The 16,858-nt window shown below is 37.0% G+C and overlaps 1 protein-coding gene across 1 annotated transcript in view; it reads left to right on the forward strand.

The window, feature by feature from the left end:
• UBR1 (ubiquitin protein ligase E3 component n-recognin 1) overlaps positions 1-16,858 on the forward strand; it is a 71,118-nt gene that overhangs the window by 49,542 nt on the left and 4,718 nt on the right. Inside the window, exons 31-43 of the mRNA XM_015823694.1 lie at positions 620-713; positions 2,136-2,288; positions 2,987-3,084; positions 3,507-3,597; positions 4,458-4,606; positions 5,690-5,745; positions 7,146-7,242; positions 9,044-9,111; positions 9,469-9,625; positions 11,892-11,979; positions 13,809-13,942; positions 14,663-14,771; positions 15,417-15,473. Of these exons, the coding sequence (XP_015679180.1) occupies positions 620-713; positions 2,136-2,288; positions 2,987-3,084; positions 3,507-3,597; positions 4,458-4,606; positions 5,690-5,745; positions 7,146-7,242; positions 9,044-9,111; positions 9,469-9,625; positions 11,892-11,979; positions 13,809-13,942; positions 14,663-14,771; positions 15,417-15,473 (1,351 nt within the window). The remainder of the gene's footprint in view (positions 1-619; positions 714-2,135; positions 2,289-2,986; positions 3,085-3,506; positions 3,598-4,457; positions 4,607-5,689; positions 5,746-7,145; positions 7,243-9,043; positions 9,112-9,468; positions 9,626-11,891; positions 11,980-13,808; positions 13,943-14,662; positions 14,772-15,416; positions 15,474-16,858) is intronic.

Genomic DNA, 16,858 nt, shown 5'->3' on the forward strand with positions numbered 1-16,858 from the left:
GTTAGTGAGAATTAGATCCAAAATGGCTAATCCCCTAGTTCCCTTCTCTACTTTTTGGGAGACAAAGTTGTCTGCTAGGTTTGCCAGGAACCGGTTTGATCTTCCACTTGGTGCAGAGTTTGTGTCCCAGTTGATGTCAGGGTAGTTAAAGTCCCCCATTACTATTGTGATGTGCTTCCTACATACCTTAGTTAGCTGAGTAGCAAAAAGTTCATCTATTTCCTCTGTTTGGTTGGGTGGCCTGTAGTATACACCTATGGCAATGTCATTTTTTTCCCCTTTTATATTGACCCAAATGCAAATGAACTTGATATAATTTATTTATCAGAACCTTTGCTTCCAATGGATAGCTTCTCACCCTACCTTTTATTTTAAAAATCCTCATCTAAAATTATGAAAGACTAGAGGTAATATTGACAAATATACAGTACACTGATCAGTCACATGTAATGCAAAGATCATTTGCTAGTCTTTTAATCTAATATAAATGATATCTTGTTTATTCCCCAAAACAATGTCCCTTGCCAGAATTGCATGTGTAAGTTTAATAGTGCACATTTTGCAAAACATCCCTTATTGCAACAAGAAACTGTGTTTATTTATTTATTTTCCTCAACAGAAGATACTGATCCTCTTTTCATGGATCCGGACTTGTCATGTGGAACGCATACCAGCACTTGTGGTCATGTGATGCATGCTGCTTGCTGGCAGAAGTGAGTTGATATATTTAGTAATTTTTATTGTTTGCTTAATTTTTAGTCAGTTTTCAAATTACCTCCTCTGAGTTATTTATGCATATGTTATATTGACTATGTAGAAAGTAAAGAGACAGCATTAGTAAAAAGAAAATATGTGTAGTTCAGGATTGAAATGAGAGATCCTAAGTGGTCTCTGAGCTTGGTTGTTTTCTTGCAGATGGTTCATTACCCAAACTAGATAACATCGGTGCCAGTGATTTTACAGCCAAGAAATGTACTGAAAGAAACAAAAGGCTAAATGCAGAGGAAAAATTACTTGTTGGTTAGTTCCAAATTCCAGAGTAAGGGAAACACGTCATAGGCTAATTCAAACAGAACATAATAGCTCTCAGCTTCACTTTTTGTAGATTTCTTCATCAAGTAAGACAATAAATAAAGCAAAAAATTAAAAAGAATTAAACGACAGGGGATGGATAAGAGAATGGCTGAATTTGCTTTGAGTTATGTTCTCAAGGCCTTAAAGTGTGAATAACTGTAAATTCCATGATACCCACATTTGTCCTTTTCTCCTCCCCCTCCCTTTTTTTTGTTCTTTACCAAGTTGCCTGATGAATAGAGAACGCAAGCATTTGCACGCTATTGCATAACATTTGAGATTGTCCATTTAAATTAATAACTCAAGCTGACAAACATTTCAATGGTATTTAAAAAAAAAATAAGGCTGTGTCCAGATAATCTGATTTTTTAAAATAATTTTCTGATAACTCACAACAGTTATAGTCATTGTTAGTGATGTGAATGTTAAATTCTTATTTTCTAAAAACGGCTTATCTATAGCTTTTGTCTGTGGTGAGCTGTTAGCTGACAGCTTTTCCTGAATGGTACTTTCTGCTCCATATAATTGCAATGAGTTCAGGTGGTCCTCGCTTCCTGACCGCTAATTCAGTGACAGTGGGCTGCAAAAGGTGATTTTTATAACTGATCCTTGAACTTATGGCTATTGCAGCTTTCCCATGGTCACAGGCGCTTGGTAACTGGTGCACATTTATGATGGTTGCAGCATCCTGCAGTCACGTGATTATCATTTCCAACCATTGCAACCAACTTCCAACAAGCAAAGTTGATGGGGAAGCGAGCAGAAAGTTGCAAATCATGGTCATGTGGTAGATTTAATGATTGCAGGCGATTTGCTTTACGACGACAATCAAAAATGGCGTAGTAAATCAGGAACAATTATATGACATTTCACTTTGTAGTTGCATCACTTAGCGAAGGAGTACTGGTCCCAGTTGCAGTCAGTAAACGAGAACTGTGTGCGCTGTAATGATTTATTGGTAAAATAGTCAAATTGAATGGATACCAAATTTCAGAACTGGATTTTTACATGTCTGAATGCGGTGGTTTATTCTGAGATGTCCATTTGAATATTCATTTCAGATACTTTGAAGCCATTCAACTGAATTCTCGACAACGTCATCATGTTGAACAGGTTTTTGATTTAGGGAATGGAGAGTACCTTTGCCCACTGTGCAAATCCCTGTGCAATACTGTGATACCAATTATTCCTTTGCAAGAAGAGAAAATAAACAGGTATGTGGCTATCTTTACTTGTTCCTATGCTTTAATCTGCAGCTGGGTTTTTTTGCATTTATAGGGAAAGTACAGGATTCTTTGCTACGCTATACAGGTAGTCCTCAACTTATGACCACAACTGAATCCAAAATTTCTGTTGCTAAGCAAGGCAGTTTTAAAATAAATTTTGCCCCATTTTATGACCTTTTTTTGCCATAGTTGTTAAGCGAATTGTTGCAGTTGTTAAGTGAATCATGTGGTTGTTAAGTGAATCTGGCTTCCCCAATTGACTGTGCTTGTCAGAAGGCAGCTGGGAAGGTTAGAAACATGATCACATGCCCCCAACGACTGCAGCTCTCATAAATGCATGCCAGTTGCCAAGCACCTGAATTTTGATTACCTGATCATGGGGATGTTGCAGTGGCGATAAGTGTGAAAATTGGACTTAAATCACTTTTTTCAGTGCTGTTGTAACTTCAAGTGGGTTATTAAATGAATGGTTATAAGTCAAGGACTGTCTGTATTAGCATTTTATTAACACATTGTCCAGTCTAAGATCTTTCTCAGTTTTGAAGGAAATACCAATTTTTGATAGCTGGAACAATCACGGAGAGATCAGTTCATATTTTAATAATTACCGTCGTAACCCAATAGCTGTTTAAATGTTGTCTTATATAAAACATGCACATTCCATTGCTGTCTTTTTGTATTGTCAGTGAGGATGCAGAAATGGTAGCTCAGCTTCTGTCTTTGTCCAAGTGGCTGGAGATTGTTATGGCTCGGATAGTTGGTTACAACAAGAAAAGCAATAAAGGTTAGTAAATCTCATGGAGAATTTTAGAACTGAGAGAACTCTTTTAAAATGCTGTTGAATGGGTTAAGATAGAATCCCATTTGTTTTCCAGTTACAAAATTCCTTCCATTGATTTTATTATTTCTCATAATCTTTTCTTCTGGCTGTATTTTACTGATGAGGTCAATATTCCATTTCTTTTATGATTTATTAATTTATTCTCCAAATAATCATTTATTTCTTCTTAGTTTATTGTCTATACTAGTATATTGCATTAGAATGGCTTTGTTATTATTTCTACATTTTAAGGTCACTAACCTAGAGAGAAGTACAAACCTTTATGCATCTTATCCAGGCTATCTAAGTTAGAATTTTTATAATGAAAGTATTTATTTCAGTTAATTAAAATCAAAATGTAATAATCTTTTACTTGATTTTTGAAGAAACCAAAATTGCCCCATCTTTACTTAATAAAGAAATGGAAGATGTTTCATCTGAATTCCATTCTATACTTAGCTTTGGAGTTCAGCCTTTGTAAGTATTGAGTCACACTTAGAATGTTTGTTATATGTATATTGCAAGTCTAATGAAATTGTGTAAGGAAGATGGATTTTGATCTATATTATATTGAATGTCCATCTCTCTCTCTCTCTCTCTCTCTCTCTCTCTCTCTCTCTCTCTCTCTCTCTCTCTCTCTCTCTCTCTCCCTCCCTCCCTCCCTCCCTCCCTCCCTCTCTCTCTCTCTCCATCTATCTACTGTATGTATCTATTATAAATTAGCAACTTTACATATGGATGTTTCTTCCATATCCAAAAAAATTAATTCAATGGAAATGCTTCTTCATGAAATATTTTAAAACATTATACAGTTGCTAAATAAAGGATTACTATACTAGTTAGTTCATAGCACAAAATGGACCTTCCATTAAAAGCTACAGTATGCATAGCATATATTAGAAAATAATTACATCTTATGTTGACAATATGCTTTATATATTATCTTTTTAATGTACTTTTTTCACTTCTTATGTTTAAACGAAGTGTTTTTATTGAAAAATATAGTTTATACAGTTTATTTTTATTGTCTCGTTCAAAAAAAAAATGCATTAATTTGAATTCTAGCTAGTCAGTAATGCCATTGTTTTAGGAATGTAACTTCAACTCTGGTTTAACTTTAGTGTTAATTTTTACCTTAATGGTGTAAAGAACAAAGAACGATATAGTCTAGTGTATCCAATTTAGGACAATTTCCAGCAATGAGAACTTCAATTCTCAGAATTTTGCTGCCCATATAGCCATTGCTATATAATTAAGAACATTACTTCAGGTAATGTAACAATTTATCTTTCAAATGTTATCATCACCAGTTCACAACTTCTGGGTTCCTTCCACAGAATTGAATATTCAAATAGCATAAAAGAGATGGTGGTTCTCTTTGCTACAGCAATTTATAGAATTGGATTACAGATTGCTCCTAATGAAGTTGATCCACGTATTCCTATGATGGCTTGGAGTACTTGTGCTTTTACAATCCAGTGTTTGGGTAAGTAAAAAGTTGAATTTATGAGACCATTTGAAATAAAGCTTTTATTTTATTTGTTCTTATATAAAATAGTAAGCAACCATATTTTTGAAAATAAAAAAGCTACTTAAAGTAGATAATAAAATCTTGGTACATAGAATGCTAAATGTGTTTATTAAATTTATAGGTCACTCATCTAGCTGTCTGCATAATGCAGGATTATGCTAGACAAAAGTCAAACCCTTACAGTCCCCATTAACATCCTATGCTGCTAAAAGTGGATAGTGAAAATGTTTATTTTGATTTCAGAAAATACTACTTTCTACAAGTCTTTTTCCTAGTACTTCTTTAACTGGTAGTAATGGTAATACCTACAACAAAACCATTTTTAGGAATTGTCATAGATGAAAATATATTTGTTGCTTTAGAATTGGAACTAGGATTATGTTTAGACATAACAGCAAGAAACATTTAAGTACCCATGGACAATATCATGATTAACTCATAATATCCATAGGCTAAGACTTGGTTTATTAAATAATTCTACTTTGTACTTTTAATTTCTAATATACTAGTATTCAGTATTCTAGTATTCAATTTCTAGTATTGAAAAGTGAAAGGAGACTATTCTGTGCACTGCTCTATTGCTAAACAGAGTACATCTACATCTGTGCAAATGTAATAAGCTGAAACAGAATGCTAATTTAGAATGTCTAACTATAATGGAGCTTGTTTCTGATAAGGCTCCTAGAAGTAAATTCTGTACAATTTAATACAGTTAAATTGGCTATTGATATGGCATATTTCAAGTGAAAAGAATGAACAAATAAAATGAGATTTGAACAAATGAATTGGTAAATCGCATTAGATGTTGTGCTACACTAACTCTGACATCAGAACATGACAGATGTAAAAATAAATTGCCACAGCGAAAATAAGGTTTTTGATACCTGTCAAATTGCATTAAAACCAAAATCTTATCCTGTCCCCCTGAAAGCAGCAGTTCAAAGAGATTTATGGGAATTGAGCTGTAAAGATCTGGCAATTTTTGACCACTATTAAAGTATACCTTATTCATTTTATATTTTCTTCTTGCTTTTAAAGAAAATCTTCTAGAAGATGAGGGCAAGGCTTTATTTGGCTCTCTACAAAGTAGACAGGTATGAATGGCTAGTGGTAATAAATGTGTTTTTATCCATTGCCAAGGTAAATAGACCAATAGTTTCTTGAGAGAGATTTTTTTAATCCTTGCAATTTATATTATATATATGCATTTTTTAAACTTTAAAAATGTTCCTTTGTCACACAAGGAAAAAAAATAATAAGTTTTTATGGTCAAGAAGCAATTTATATACATAACACTACATAATTATATAATTAGTTGTAATGTAAACTGCTAAATACAAGATTGGCTTTGCCCTTTATATTAATCTGTATATCTCCAGTGAACAAGGCTCATGAGTACTGAGATTAGATTGTGATTTTTTTCTTGAGTTATTATTTGTATTCCTAATTATTATCTGTTCTTGTAAGACACTTCCAAATAATAGACACTGAATGTCTGTCTGTTAAAGATGCTGTAGTTGCATTCTGCATTTCTGTTTTTTATGAAGAAGGACTAATTGGATTTCAGTTTCAAAATTGTTAACTCTTTCTGTGGTGGCAGGGGAATTCTGCAGTCCTTACATGGGTATAATATAAGAGCAATGGTGAATTCTTGCCTTAAGGAGGATCTTTCCACTTGGGTAAAATAAATCAGAGGTCCCCAACTTTTCTCGGTTGGTGGACCAGAGGGAAAGGGAGGGGGAAGCATTTTACACGCGCACGCACAAACAGGGCTGCGAGCACATGCGTGGTGGAAACGGGGTGGTGCTAGCACCCATGTGACACTCGCTTGTCCTGCCCCATTTTCACCACGTGGGCGCTAGTGCCACTCCATTTTCACCACGTGGCGCCCGATTTTTGCCATGCGGCATCCCATTTTCACTGCGCAGCCAGGACGCTAGCGCAAGTGGAGGTGAGTGAATGCACACATGTGCGCGCACTGGCCAGCCTGTCCCGCGGCCCAATGGCCAGCAAGCCATGGCCCAGTAGTGGGCCGTGGCCCACAGGTTGGTGACCCCTGATATAAATTATTAAAAAAAACAAGCAGGTTCTAATCTAGAACTGAGCAATATCTTCATGTGTAGACCGCTGAAGGTCAAACATTTCAGCATGCAGTTTGCCATCATCTTTCAGACAAAGCAAATAATTATAAAATCAGAGTTGTTTGCTGTTCGCTAAACATATGCTCAAGTACTCAATATTTTTAAGCAATATTTTAAGCAATATTTTTTTAGATTGTGACTTGAATGTTTATTTTTTCAACTCACTAATATATAGATTCTTAGATAAGGACAAGTAAGTCATTCTCTACATGTATGCTTTTTCCCATATTTGCTACTAAGCTACAGTATATACTGACCTAATTCTTCAGGCACTGAAGATAAGGTTCTTTAAGAAAAGGATTAATAGAACAGTTTCATTAAAGCTTCCTTCTGCTTCTTCTTGCACTCTATAGCACAGTGGTCTTAAAGCACTGGTGCAATTTGCAGCTGTTCAGAGGACTACAGTACCCCAAAACGTGATCCAACAACATCTTGTACGTCTCCTAGGAGGTAATGCGATTTTCATCACAAGATCTGGAAACTATTTAAAATCTCCTTCAAAATGTTTCTTTCCTAATACAGTTCTGTATTTCAATAAATAGTGTAGCTATAAGCAAGCGCATCTAGCATGGCAAGACTCTGGACACCCCATTAGATCAAAATACATACACTGTTAACTTCTAGATTTTATCAACAGTCTATCAATGACCTCATGATAGTATCAAAATTACAACTATGTAAACCGTATCATTTTATGATGATACACATATATCAATATTTGCCTCCTGTTGACCCTTTCCTTCCTGGAGATACCTATGCAAGGGATAATTGGCTAAGTATCTAAGCAAGAACAACCGTCTCAGTTTGAGGTTAAATATTAAAGAAGGAGTTTGTTGGAGGTTTTTGTTTTGTTGAGTTTTTTTTTCTTGAGCAGCAACTGTTGGTGGGGAAGGTAGAAAAAGAATACAGGTAGTTCTCAATTTACGGCCACAGTTGAGCCCAAAACCTCTGACTGATACTAAGCAAGACATTTGTTAGGTGAATTTTGCCCCATTTTACAACCTTTCTTGCCACAGTTGTTAAGTGAATCACTGCAGTTGATAAGTTAGTGACATGGTTGATAAGTGAATCTGGCTTTCCCATTGACTGTGCTTGTCAGAATGTCATAAAAGGTGATCACACGATGCTGGGAGACTGCAACTGTCATAAATATGAGTCAGTCGCCAAGGTCTGAATTTTGATCATGTGACCATGGGCATGCTGTAATGGTTGTAAGTGTGAAAAATGGTGATAAGTCACTTTTTCAGTGCCATTGTTATTTTGAATGGTTACTAAGCGAACCGTTATAAGTTGAGGACTGCCTGTAGAAGCTGTGCAGATATGTGGCCGAAATTTTCTAGTATTCAAGACAGGAAAGTAACCCAAAGAAATGTCTAGGTGTAGTGAATACATTTGATTATGAATTTATTTTGTTTGTGCTCAAACCTTAGCAATTTTCTTCAAGTTAGCTTTTTTTAGGTTTAAACTTGAATCCATCCTTTTCTTTAAGTGTAATGCACCTCTGTGTTTTTCCTTGATGCTGTGTGCCTTAATAAATTCTTAAGTATTGTTTTGAACAGATAGATTGTTGCCTCGAGGAGCTTATAATCCGGTAACATTGAAAGGCCCAGACTGCTCCAGATTGATTACCAGATACGGGGCTTAAAATGACCTTGTGTTTCTTAGTTAACAGAAAGGGGAAGACATTTTATTTTGCATTGGTCCTATAACCCATCTTGGAGGGAAGGAGAAGATGGTGGCAGCAAATACTAGATGAAGGCAGTAACTGCTCTATCATGCCAGGTTGTGCTGCTTGATTTTTTGGGAATATGTTACCATTTGTCTAGAGCAGCGGTTCTCAACCTATGGGTCGCAACCCCATTTGGGGTCGATCGACCATTTCACGGGGGTCGCCAAGCAAGGCTGTCCGCCATTTTTTTCCCCTTTTCCGGCGGGTGCCTTACCTCCCTTGAGCTGGGCCAGCTGGTGGTCGGCCTGCTCCGTCTCTGCCACTTGCCAGCTACACCTCGGCCGGCGCAGGGGGCGGAACCACGCATGCGCGGCGCTCCCGGGCAGGGAAAGTCCTCGACTTACGACCGGTTTAGTCCTCGACTTACGACCGGTTGGGGGTCGCGGCATTAAAAAGGTTGAGAACCACTGGTCTAGAGGAGTCAGATACCTAAGGGAAGGGATATATACTCATGACAATAATGCAAACAATGTATTTCAGTTTATTGTGCCACTTTTTAAAATGTCTGTTTTGCTTTTATAGTTCTTTTGCCCAATTTAAAAGTGGAAGACACACCATCTCTCTTAGATGTAGACCTCTTCCATGCTTTGGTAAGTGTATTGATGGCTTGTGCTAATATTAATGTTCCTTATTTTTTGAGACTTACTGAGTAGATCCAATACTGGGGGGGGGGGGTTTCCACCTCTAGAGTCATATTGGTAACAGTTCTTTTATGTAGTTGTTGATAGTAATATGTTGAGATGACATTTGTTTTCATTTGGATTTGATTTCAGTTCTTGTCTGTATCCATCTTAACATTAGTTAATTTAAAATATGGCATCAGGTCTAATGGTTTTGATTGTTTGGATGAGATTTATAAAACCTTTATTTCATCATGTTGCTTGGATAGCTGTTTTTAAACATCTATTATGAAAGCCAATTTAACCAATTTCTTATTTCCTTTGTAGGTTGGATCTGTGTTATCATTTCCATCTTTGTATTGGGAGGATAATGTAGGCTTGCAACCTTCAGCTATCAGCTCAGCTTGCAATCAACTCTACCTCTTCCATTTGTTTACTATGGCACACATAACACAAATTATTCTTACTACAACAGCAGATGAAGGTATCTTTGATTTTAACGGTTTTTAGATAATAGAGCTCCGGTGTGTCTGGCCGTCAGCTGTTCGGTGGCTCCAGTGTCTTCTGCGCATGCGCGGCTTGCCACAGCCTCCTTCTGCGCAGACGCAGCTTCTTGGGACCTCCGTTTGCGCAGGCGCGGCTTCTCGTGCCGTAGGGAGCCTTCCGTCAGCTGTTCAACGGCCCTGCTGGAGTCCGGACAGCAAAACTGCTTTGGACCCGGGTGCTGGCTCTTCCTCCACCTCCACTGTGCTGACCTGCCACCTTCCCCCTCTTGAATGTCGAGCCCGTGGAGGGCTTGACAGGCGGCCCCCCTTACCAGGTGTCCTCCTGGAAGTAGGAAAAATATAGTTAGGTTGGCATTGTGGGGTTTGGTGTAGTTCCCCTCCCCCCTGGTTTCTGGGGATGTTTGCGATGGTATCGGCATATTAACCGAGGTGCATTAACATCTGCCTCCCCTACCCAGGATGCTTCGGACATTGGGTATCCCTTCCATTGTACCAGGTATTGTAACCGCCCTCGCCGATCCCGGGAATCAAGTATTTTCTTGATTTCGTAATGACCTCCCCTCACTTTGAGATTTTTCTGCCAAAGTTTTGTATTCTTTCCATTTATGTGTAAAATAGTACTCGTGTGCATTCCTGCCTACCTTCCCTAACCCAACAATGCAGGAAAACAGTCAACAGAGCTCAGAGGTCCATTGATCGTATCCACTTCTCTCATAGTGCTGGCATTAGTGGCCGTGGACTTAGGCCTGAAAAAAGTAGATTCATGTTCTGCCAACAGCTGTGAACAGAAGAGAGCATTCTGGTGAAGATAATATCATTGCACAAGATTTTTTTAGTTTTTGATTTTCAGTTGTATCTCCTGGGCAACCCATCTGTGCGTTTGTTCCCTTTTCTCACATATGTTTCCCCACCCCAGTTATGAATATACCAATGGCTGTGCCAGGCTTAATTTAGTATATTGATATTAATCGATAAAATATGAAATGGTATAGGATGTGGGTACTTAAAAGAAACTTTCCCCACTATCAGCTGACCTCTAGGCTTCCAGAATCAGTTGCTCTCTGGACGCTGATCAGTTCTAGAGGCTTTGATGCAGGTCCTACTTGCATGTACTGCATTTTCTTTGTGTAATTGTGTATTATTTTCAGTATTACTTTTTGATTCAGAATTCTTTTAAAAGAAAAAAGTGATGTATGTTTTAAATCAATAAATTAGCCCATCACTAAGGATATCAATGCTTTGTATTCAGGAAAAGATTGATATTGTAGCTAAACGAACACTCATGCTCTATAATTTATTTAACAAGTTTAAAGTTGCACTGTATATACTGGTCTATTTGCTTAATTTCCTTGTTTATTGCAAACTAAATTTATTTAAGTGTTAATAATTTAATAGTGCAACATATAAATATATACGTAGAGTTAGTTTTTTGGTGGGCACAAACAAATATGTTTCTGTGTAGGTATTTTCCCATGATTTTCCTTTTTGGGAAGAGGTGAATTCTTTTTTACTATATGTTTTGTCTTTCATGGGCTGGAAGATAGGAATGAATTGGCATTTAGCAGCATTACAGTATTCAACCTGACCTAGATTGTGTGTATCCAGATGAAATGTATCTGAATGATAACAACCGCTTGCACCATTTTAATTGGGTTTTCAGTTGTGATGCAGCATTGGAATTTACTTCGATTTCTTAACTATGGAGGAGTATAGTTCTGCTAATTGGACCTCTTGGTAGTTTTCAGTACATTTAGGCAAAATATTCTTTTGGACTTTGGTGGCACTCCTTTGCAGTTGTTCAGGTCTTTCTTGGTGAACCAGAACTTGCCCTGAGGTTGTACTGCTCAGTAGCTAAGCCACTGATCTATGATGTCCTGCTGGATTCCATCATGTCTCCATGGCTGTATCTGTGCAAAATCCGTGGAAGATTCATACAGAGCTTAGAGTGGGATGCCATCAGTGTGCTGATAGTTTCCAGCTCTGCTTCCCCTTGTCACTCAGTTCCAAAAAAGTAATATTTTCAAAATTCAAAAGCTAATGAACTGGATGAGGAAGAAAATATGGCATTAAAATCCAGGCAAGATGGAGATATTATTGGACAGTTCCCAGCTGGGGTGTTTTTTATGTTTATCTTTCACTGGATTCAAAAGTGATATTGGTACTGTTATGATGATGCACCAAATGCAAACATTCATAAATCAATCAGATTTGACAGTTATTAATTGCCAATAATGATCTTTTCAGATTGTCCCTCGGCTCAGATACTGAGTGATAGTGAAGAAGCGCGTGCTGCTGAATCTTTTTGCAAAGAAATTTGCAGATATACAAATCGGTAAGATAAAGACGTTGCATTGGTGTTTCACATTCTTCAAAAGAAGGGGGAGGGAAAGGTTTCTTCAGTTCAGGAGTTCACATATCGGTAACGCCACTTCCTTGTGACATTTGCTAATATGTTGTGCATCAGCGAATGTCTCACGGGGAAAGGGGATTAGGGAAGGAAAAAAAATTAGAATAAAAAAATAAAAATTCAGCTAATTTGCTTTTGGTTTTCTGATTTCAGTTGTTAGTTTGCATGAGCGCCAATTTGATCTAACAGTTAAAATATCAGGCTAGAAACCAGGAACAATGAAGTCTAATCCTGCTTTAGGCATGAAAGCCAGCTAGATGAATTTGGGCCAGTCACTCACTCTCATCTCAACTCACAGCATGGGGTTGTTATTGTGGGGAAAATAGGAGGAAGAAGGAGTATTAGTATGTTTGCTGTTTTGAATTATTTAGAAAAATAAAAAGGTGAGATGTAAATAAACAGGGGCACGACGGCTCAGCGGTTAAGACGCTCAGCTCGTCAGTTGGAAAGCCAACAATCTGGATTCGAAACCTGAGCACCACGCGATGGGGTAAGCTCCCATTCTTGCCCTAACACCTGCCAACCTAGCAGTTCAAAGGATGCAAATGTGAGTAGATAAATAGGTACCACTTCAGTGGGAAGGTAACAGTTCCGTATTTTCATGCTGGCCACATGATGACAGAAGTGTCTCTCAGACAATGCAGACTCCTTCGGTTGAGAATGGAGATAAGCACCGCCCCGTGACCAACTCAAGGACAGGGGAAACCTTTAAACCTTTGTAAATAAACAAATAAATACAGTCGTGTGCAATGTTATGATGTATTTTTTGGCTAGGTTTTGTATCCTGCCTAAGTCATGAACCACTTCATTAGGGAGGCAAGGCACTAGCTGCTTCAAACTGAAGGAAGACGAGCCAAACAAACTATGATTGCTTTATTCACCTTTTAGATTAATCAGCACACCATGACTGGAGGCAAATATGATTTCATGCAATGTTGCATTTATCTAAATAATTTAACAAAATAAATAACATCACTTTTGACAGAGCAACACCTTTTTGGGCAGCAGTTAAGAGCATTATAATAATAATAGTAATAATTGAGTTGGAAGGGACCTCTGTCTTCTAGTCCAACCCCCTGCTCAGGCAGGAAACCCTATACCATTTTGGACAAATGGCTGTCCAGTCTCTTCTTAAAAACTTCCAGTGTTGGAGCATTCACCGCTTCTGAAGGCAAGTTGTTCCACTGATTAATTGTTCTAACTGTCAGGAAGTTTCTCCTTACTTCTAGATTGCTTCTCTCCTTGATTAATTTCCATCCATTGCTTCTTGTCCTGCCTTCAGGTGCTTTGGAGAATAGCTTGACTCCCTCTTCTTTGTGGCAACCCCTGAGATATTGGAACACTGCTATCATGTCATTAAGGGGAGAAAAGGTGATAAAAAGAAAAAAGAAGGCAGAGCATAAAATTGCCTTTATAGCAATCTACTTAGCAGCCCTTTTAATAACACTAACTGGTTGCACATTATTTGAATATAACTGGATACTTCTTCTAGAGTGAGATTAATTATTTTTGCCACTTTTCCATAAATGTTCTCAAGTATATATTTATTGATGTAAAAAAGAAAGATTTTTATTTTGGACCATAGCAGATGAAAGAATACTTATCAAAAAATAGCATCACTGCTTTAGTGAGAGTTTTTTTTTAATATATATATTTTTTCACTATGCCGTGATCATTTATTTTTAATCAGTTAGGATTTTAATCCAGTTTCAAAATTTTGAAAATATTAAACCCATATATTTGAATTGTTATAGTTGTTACAGCTTGCAAGTTCCAGGCTGGTATTTGTGGGATTGTATAAAGAAAGGCATCACCCCCTACCTCCGTTGCGCTGCTTTATTCTTCCATTATCTGCTGGCAGTACCTCCACCTGAAGAACTTTCATCCAGTAAGTACCTGCATAGGCTAACCTTGTTAATTTTGAGGTGGAGCCAATTTCAAATTGTTCAGGAAACAAAACATGCTGTTAAATAGGGGTAAAATTTAAATATCAATTCACATGCATCACATTCTCAATTTCAAGCAGTATTCTCCATTGAAAATCTTCTTAAAATGTTGCTTTTTGCTGTTTTCTGGTAACTGCAATCATGAATATAAAAGGGGGGGCATTGTGATTATTAAGGGTTTTTTTCCCCAAAAAGAAGACATATTAAATTATATAAGCTCAATGCTCTGTGCATTGGGGCTCTTTCAGATTGGAGAGCAAATAGTCCTAATTTCTTGTTAACTCTTCAGTATCAGTTTGCTTTCTTAAAAGTAGAATTTCACAGCCTTTACAGAAATGATCAACATGGCAATTGGTTGTTATATAAGAAGCCTCTTGTTTTTCCTCAGTATAAGAAAGCTGTTAAAACTTGAAATATTAAAGTTACAGTCACCAAGAAAATAAATCAGCAGCTCTTCTCATCTGTAAGAACAAGAATCTTCATGAATTCTATTGTCTTCTATGAGACTATTGTCTCATTCTGGTTATTTACAGTATTTTTTATACTGATTCAATTGATGGACTGCGTAGACTGCATTTTTTGAATAGAGAAATCTTTTATGCTAGGTGGTGCAATTATTATCTAATTATTACATCTGATATGTAAAATTATTCTTTTAACAGTTTCAGAGGAAGATCAGTTCAAGGCACTTTGTGATTATCTGTCTCTACCTACCAATCTGTTCATGCTTTTCCAAGAATATTGGAATATTGTGGAGCCCTTACTTCAAAGGTATTTATTGATGCAAAACAACAGCTAATATGCTATATGCAAACAAATAAACTGTATTATTAAACATGCTACTGGCTATGTCAGTAGAAAGCAGTAATTTCATTCTATATTGAGTGGATCAATTCTAAGCAAGATATTTTTAAAGAGATTCTGAAAAATTGTGGCAAATACAAAGAAAAGCAGTGAGGGTTGATCAGAGAGAAAATGCTTAAGAGAAGAGCTTAAGAGAAATGGATAGGTTTACCTTGAGAAAAGATAGTGAGGAGAGACAATGTCAGCAATTTCAATTACTCTAATGAGTATCACACTGAATAAGACTAAAACTTTTTCCTTGCTGCCCCCAAGTGCAGTCCATAGAATAATTGTGTTATGTAAAATAAGACAGATTCCAGCTGAGTGTTAGGAAAAGCTTTTCAACGGATAGAGCAATTCAACATTGAACCAGGGATCAAGAGACATGCTAAATTCCCTTTTGTTGGATTTGTTCAAGGAACAACTGGGCAGCCATCTTTTGGGATGGTTTAATAGATTCCCGCCTGAATAGGAAATTATACTCAGGGGCCTAAACATTTCTTCCATTTAGGATTATATGTCTTTCTCCTTGTTTTTGCCACTGACAAGACTGATAGAAAATTTTTCAAACAGATGGTGCACTGATCCTGCTGTGCTTTGCTTCCTGGAAGGAAAAAGTATTGCAATAAGGTAAGTTTCATTTTTCTAGCTCTCCAACTACGTACAAGTTATATGGACTTTGCTAATCCAAACCAGAATATATTCCTAACTTGCTACTTCTGAATGCTTTTTATATTATTTCTAGGTAAGAGATGCAGTCTTTCCCCGGAATTCAGTAAAAAATGGATTGAATAGTGTTTGAACTCATGTTGATCCTTCAAATGAGATTTCAGCATTCCCGTACTAATGTTAATGTGCTACTCATTCCTTTCAAAATGTTTTCTTTACTGTAAATTCAACATTCCTTTTTGAGACACTACTACAATCAATTTATTGAAACATAATATGCAAAGAAGCCTTCCCAATGATCCTCAATTTCCATAATTATTTCTCCAATAACAAGAACTGAAATTCAGTATCAATGTAGGGAAGGTCGACTTAAAGGAATAGCAAATATCTGGACTGAGTAATAAATTGCTTCTAGGACTGACACTTGAATCAGTACAAATAATCAGAAGCTGTGCTGTCATATATTGAAAGTGAATTGTTCTTTGATAAAAAGATATTTTTTATTGAAGCTCCTACTTGAAAAATATACTTTAGGCATTTATTTAAACTGGAGGGGGGGTTATTCAAAGTTATAGTGCTGTTGAAAAAGTAACTTTACAATCAGGTCTTGCATTTATGGCTGTTGCAGCATTCCAGCAGTCATATCACTAACATTTCGGCTTTTCGCAACTGGTGAGCGTTTACAGTCATTGAAGCATTCTGTGATCATATGATCAATATTTGTACATTTCACAACTGGCTTCTAACAAGCAGTCAGTAGAGAAGCTTGCAGTAAAATCACAAGTAACAGTCACATGATATCTCACTTAATGACCAGCAGTGACTCACTTAACAACTGAATGTGAAGTGATGTCATAAATCTGCCAGAGCCACCGATGTTTCACTTTGCAACCACATTGCTTATTGCTGGAGATGCCAGTCCCTGCTGTAGTTGTTAAGCAAGGAGTACTTGTATTACTCCAGAATCTCAAGTAAGCAGTCGTTGGTCTTAAAGATACTGGGATGGGCGGAATATTAGATTCTTTGTATTTTTTTTCTAAACGACCTCTTTCAGTGGCTTAAAAATTGAGTGGAAACCCTTATTCAGAATTCTCTCACACCATTTAAACCTGCCTTTGTCCATCACCCAATGTGCTGACCCATTTTCAAGGTCTCTATAGTTGCTTGCTGATAAGAAGTGTTAGGGATGTGATCTCAGGTCTCTTCTTCATCTGATCTCCTTTTAGTGGTTTTGTTGCACCTGTAATTAGTTGCATGTCTCTTTAGATTATCATTATTTAGAAAGTAATGAAAAGGAAATGCACATGCAATTCTTTGTGCTCATAAATTTCTGGCTTGAACATCAT

This window comes from Protobothrops mucrosquamatus, unplaced genomic scaffold (assembly GCF_001527695.2).
Source record: "Protobothrops mucrosquamatus isolate PMUCROS unplaced genomic scaffold, P.Mucros_1.0 scaffold1954, whole genome shotgun sequence".
NCBI lineage: Eukaryota > Metazoa > Chordata > Lepidosauria > Squamata > Viperidae > Protobothrops > Protobothrops mucrosquamatus.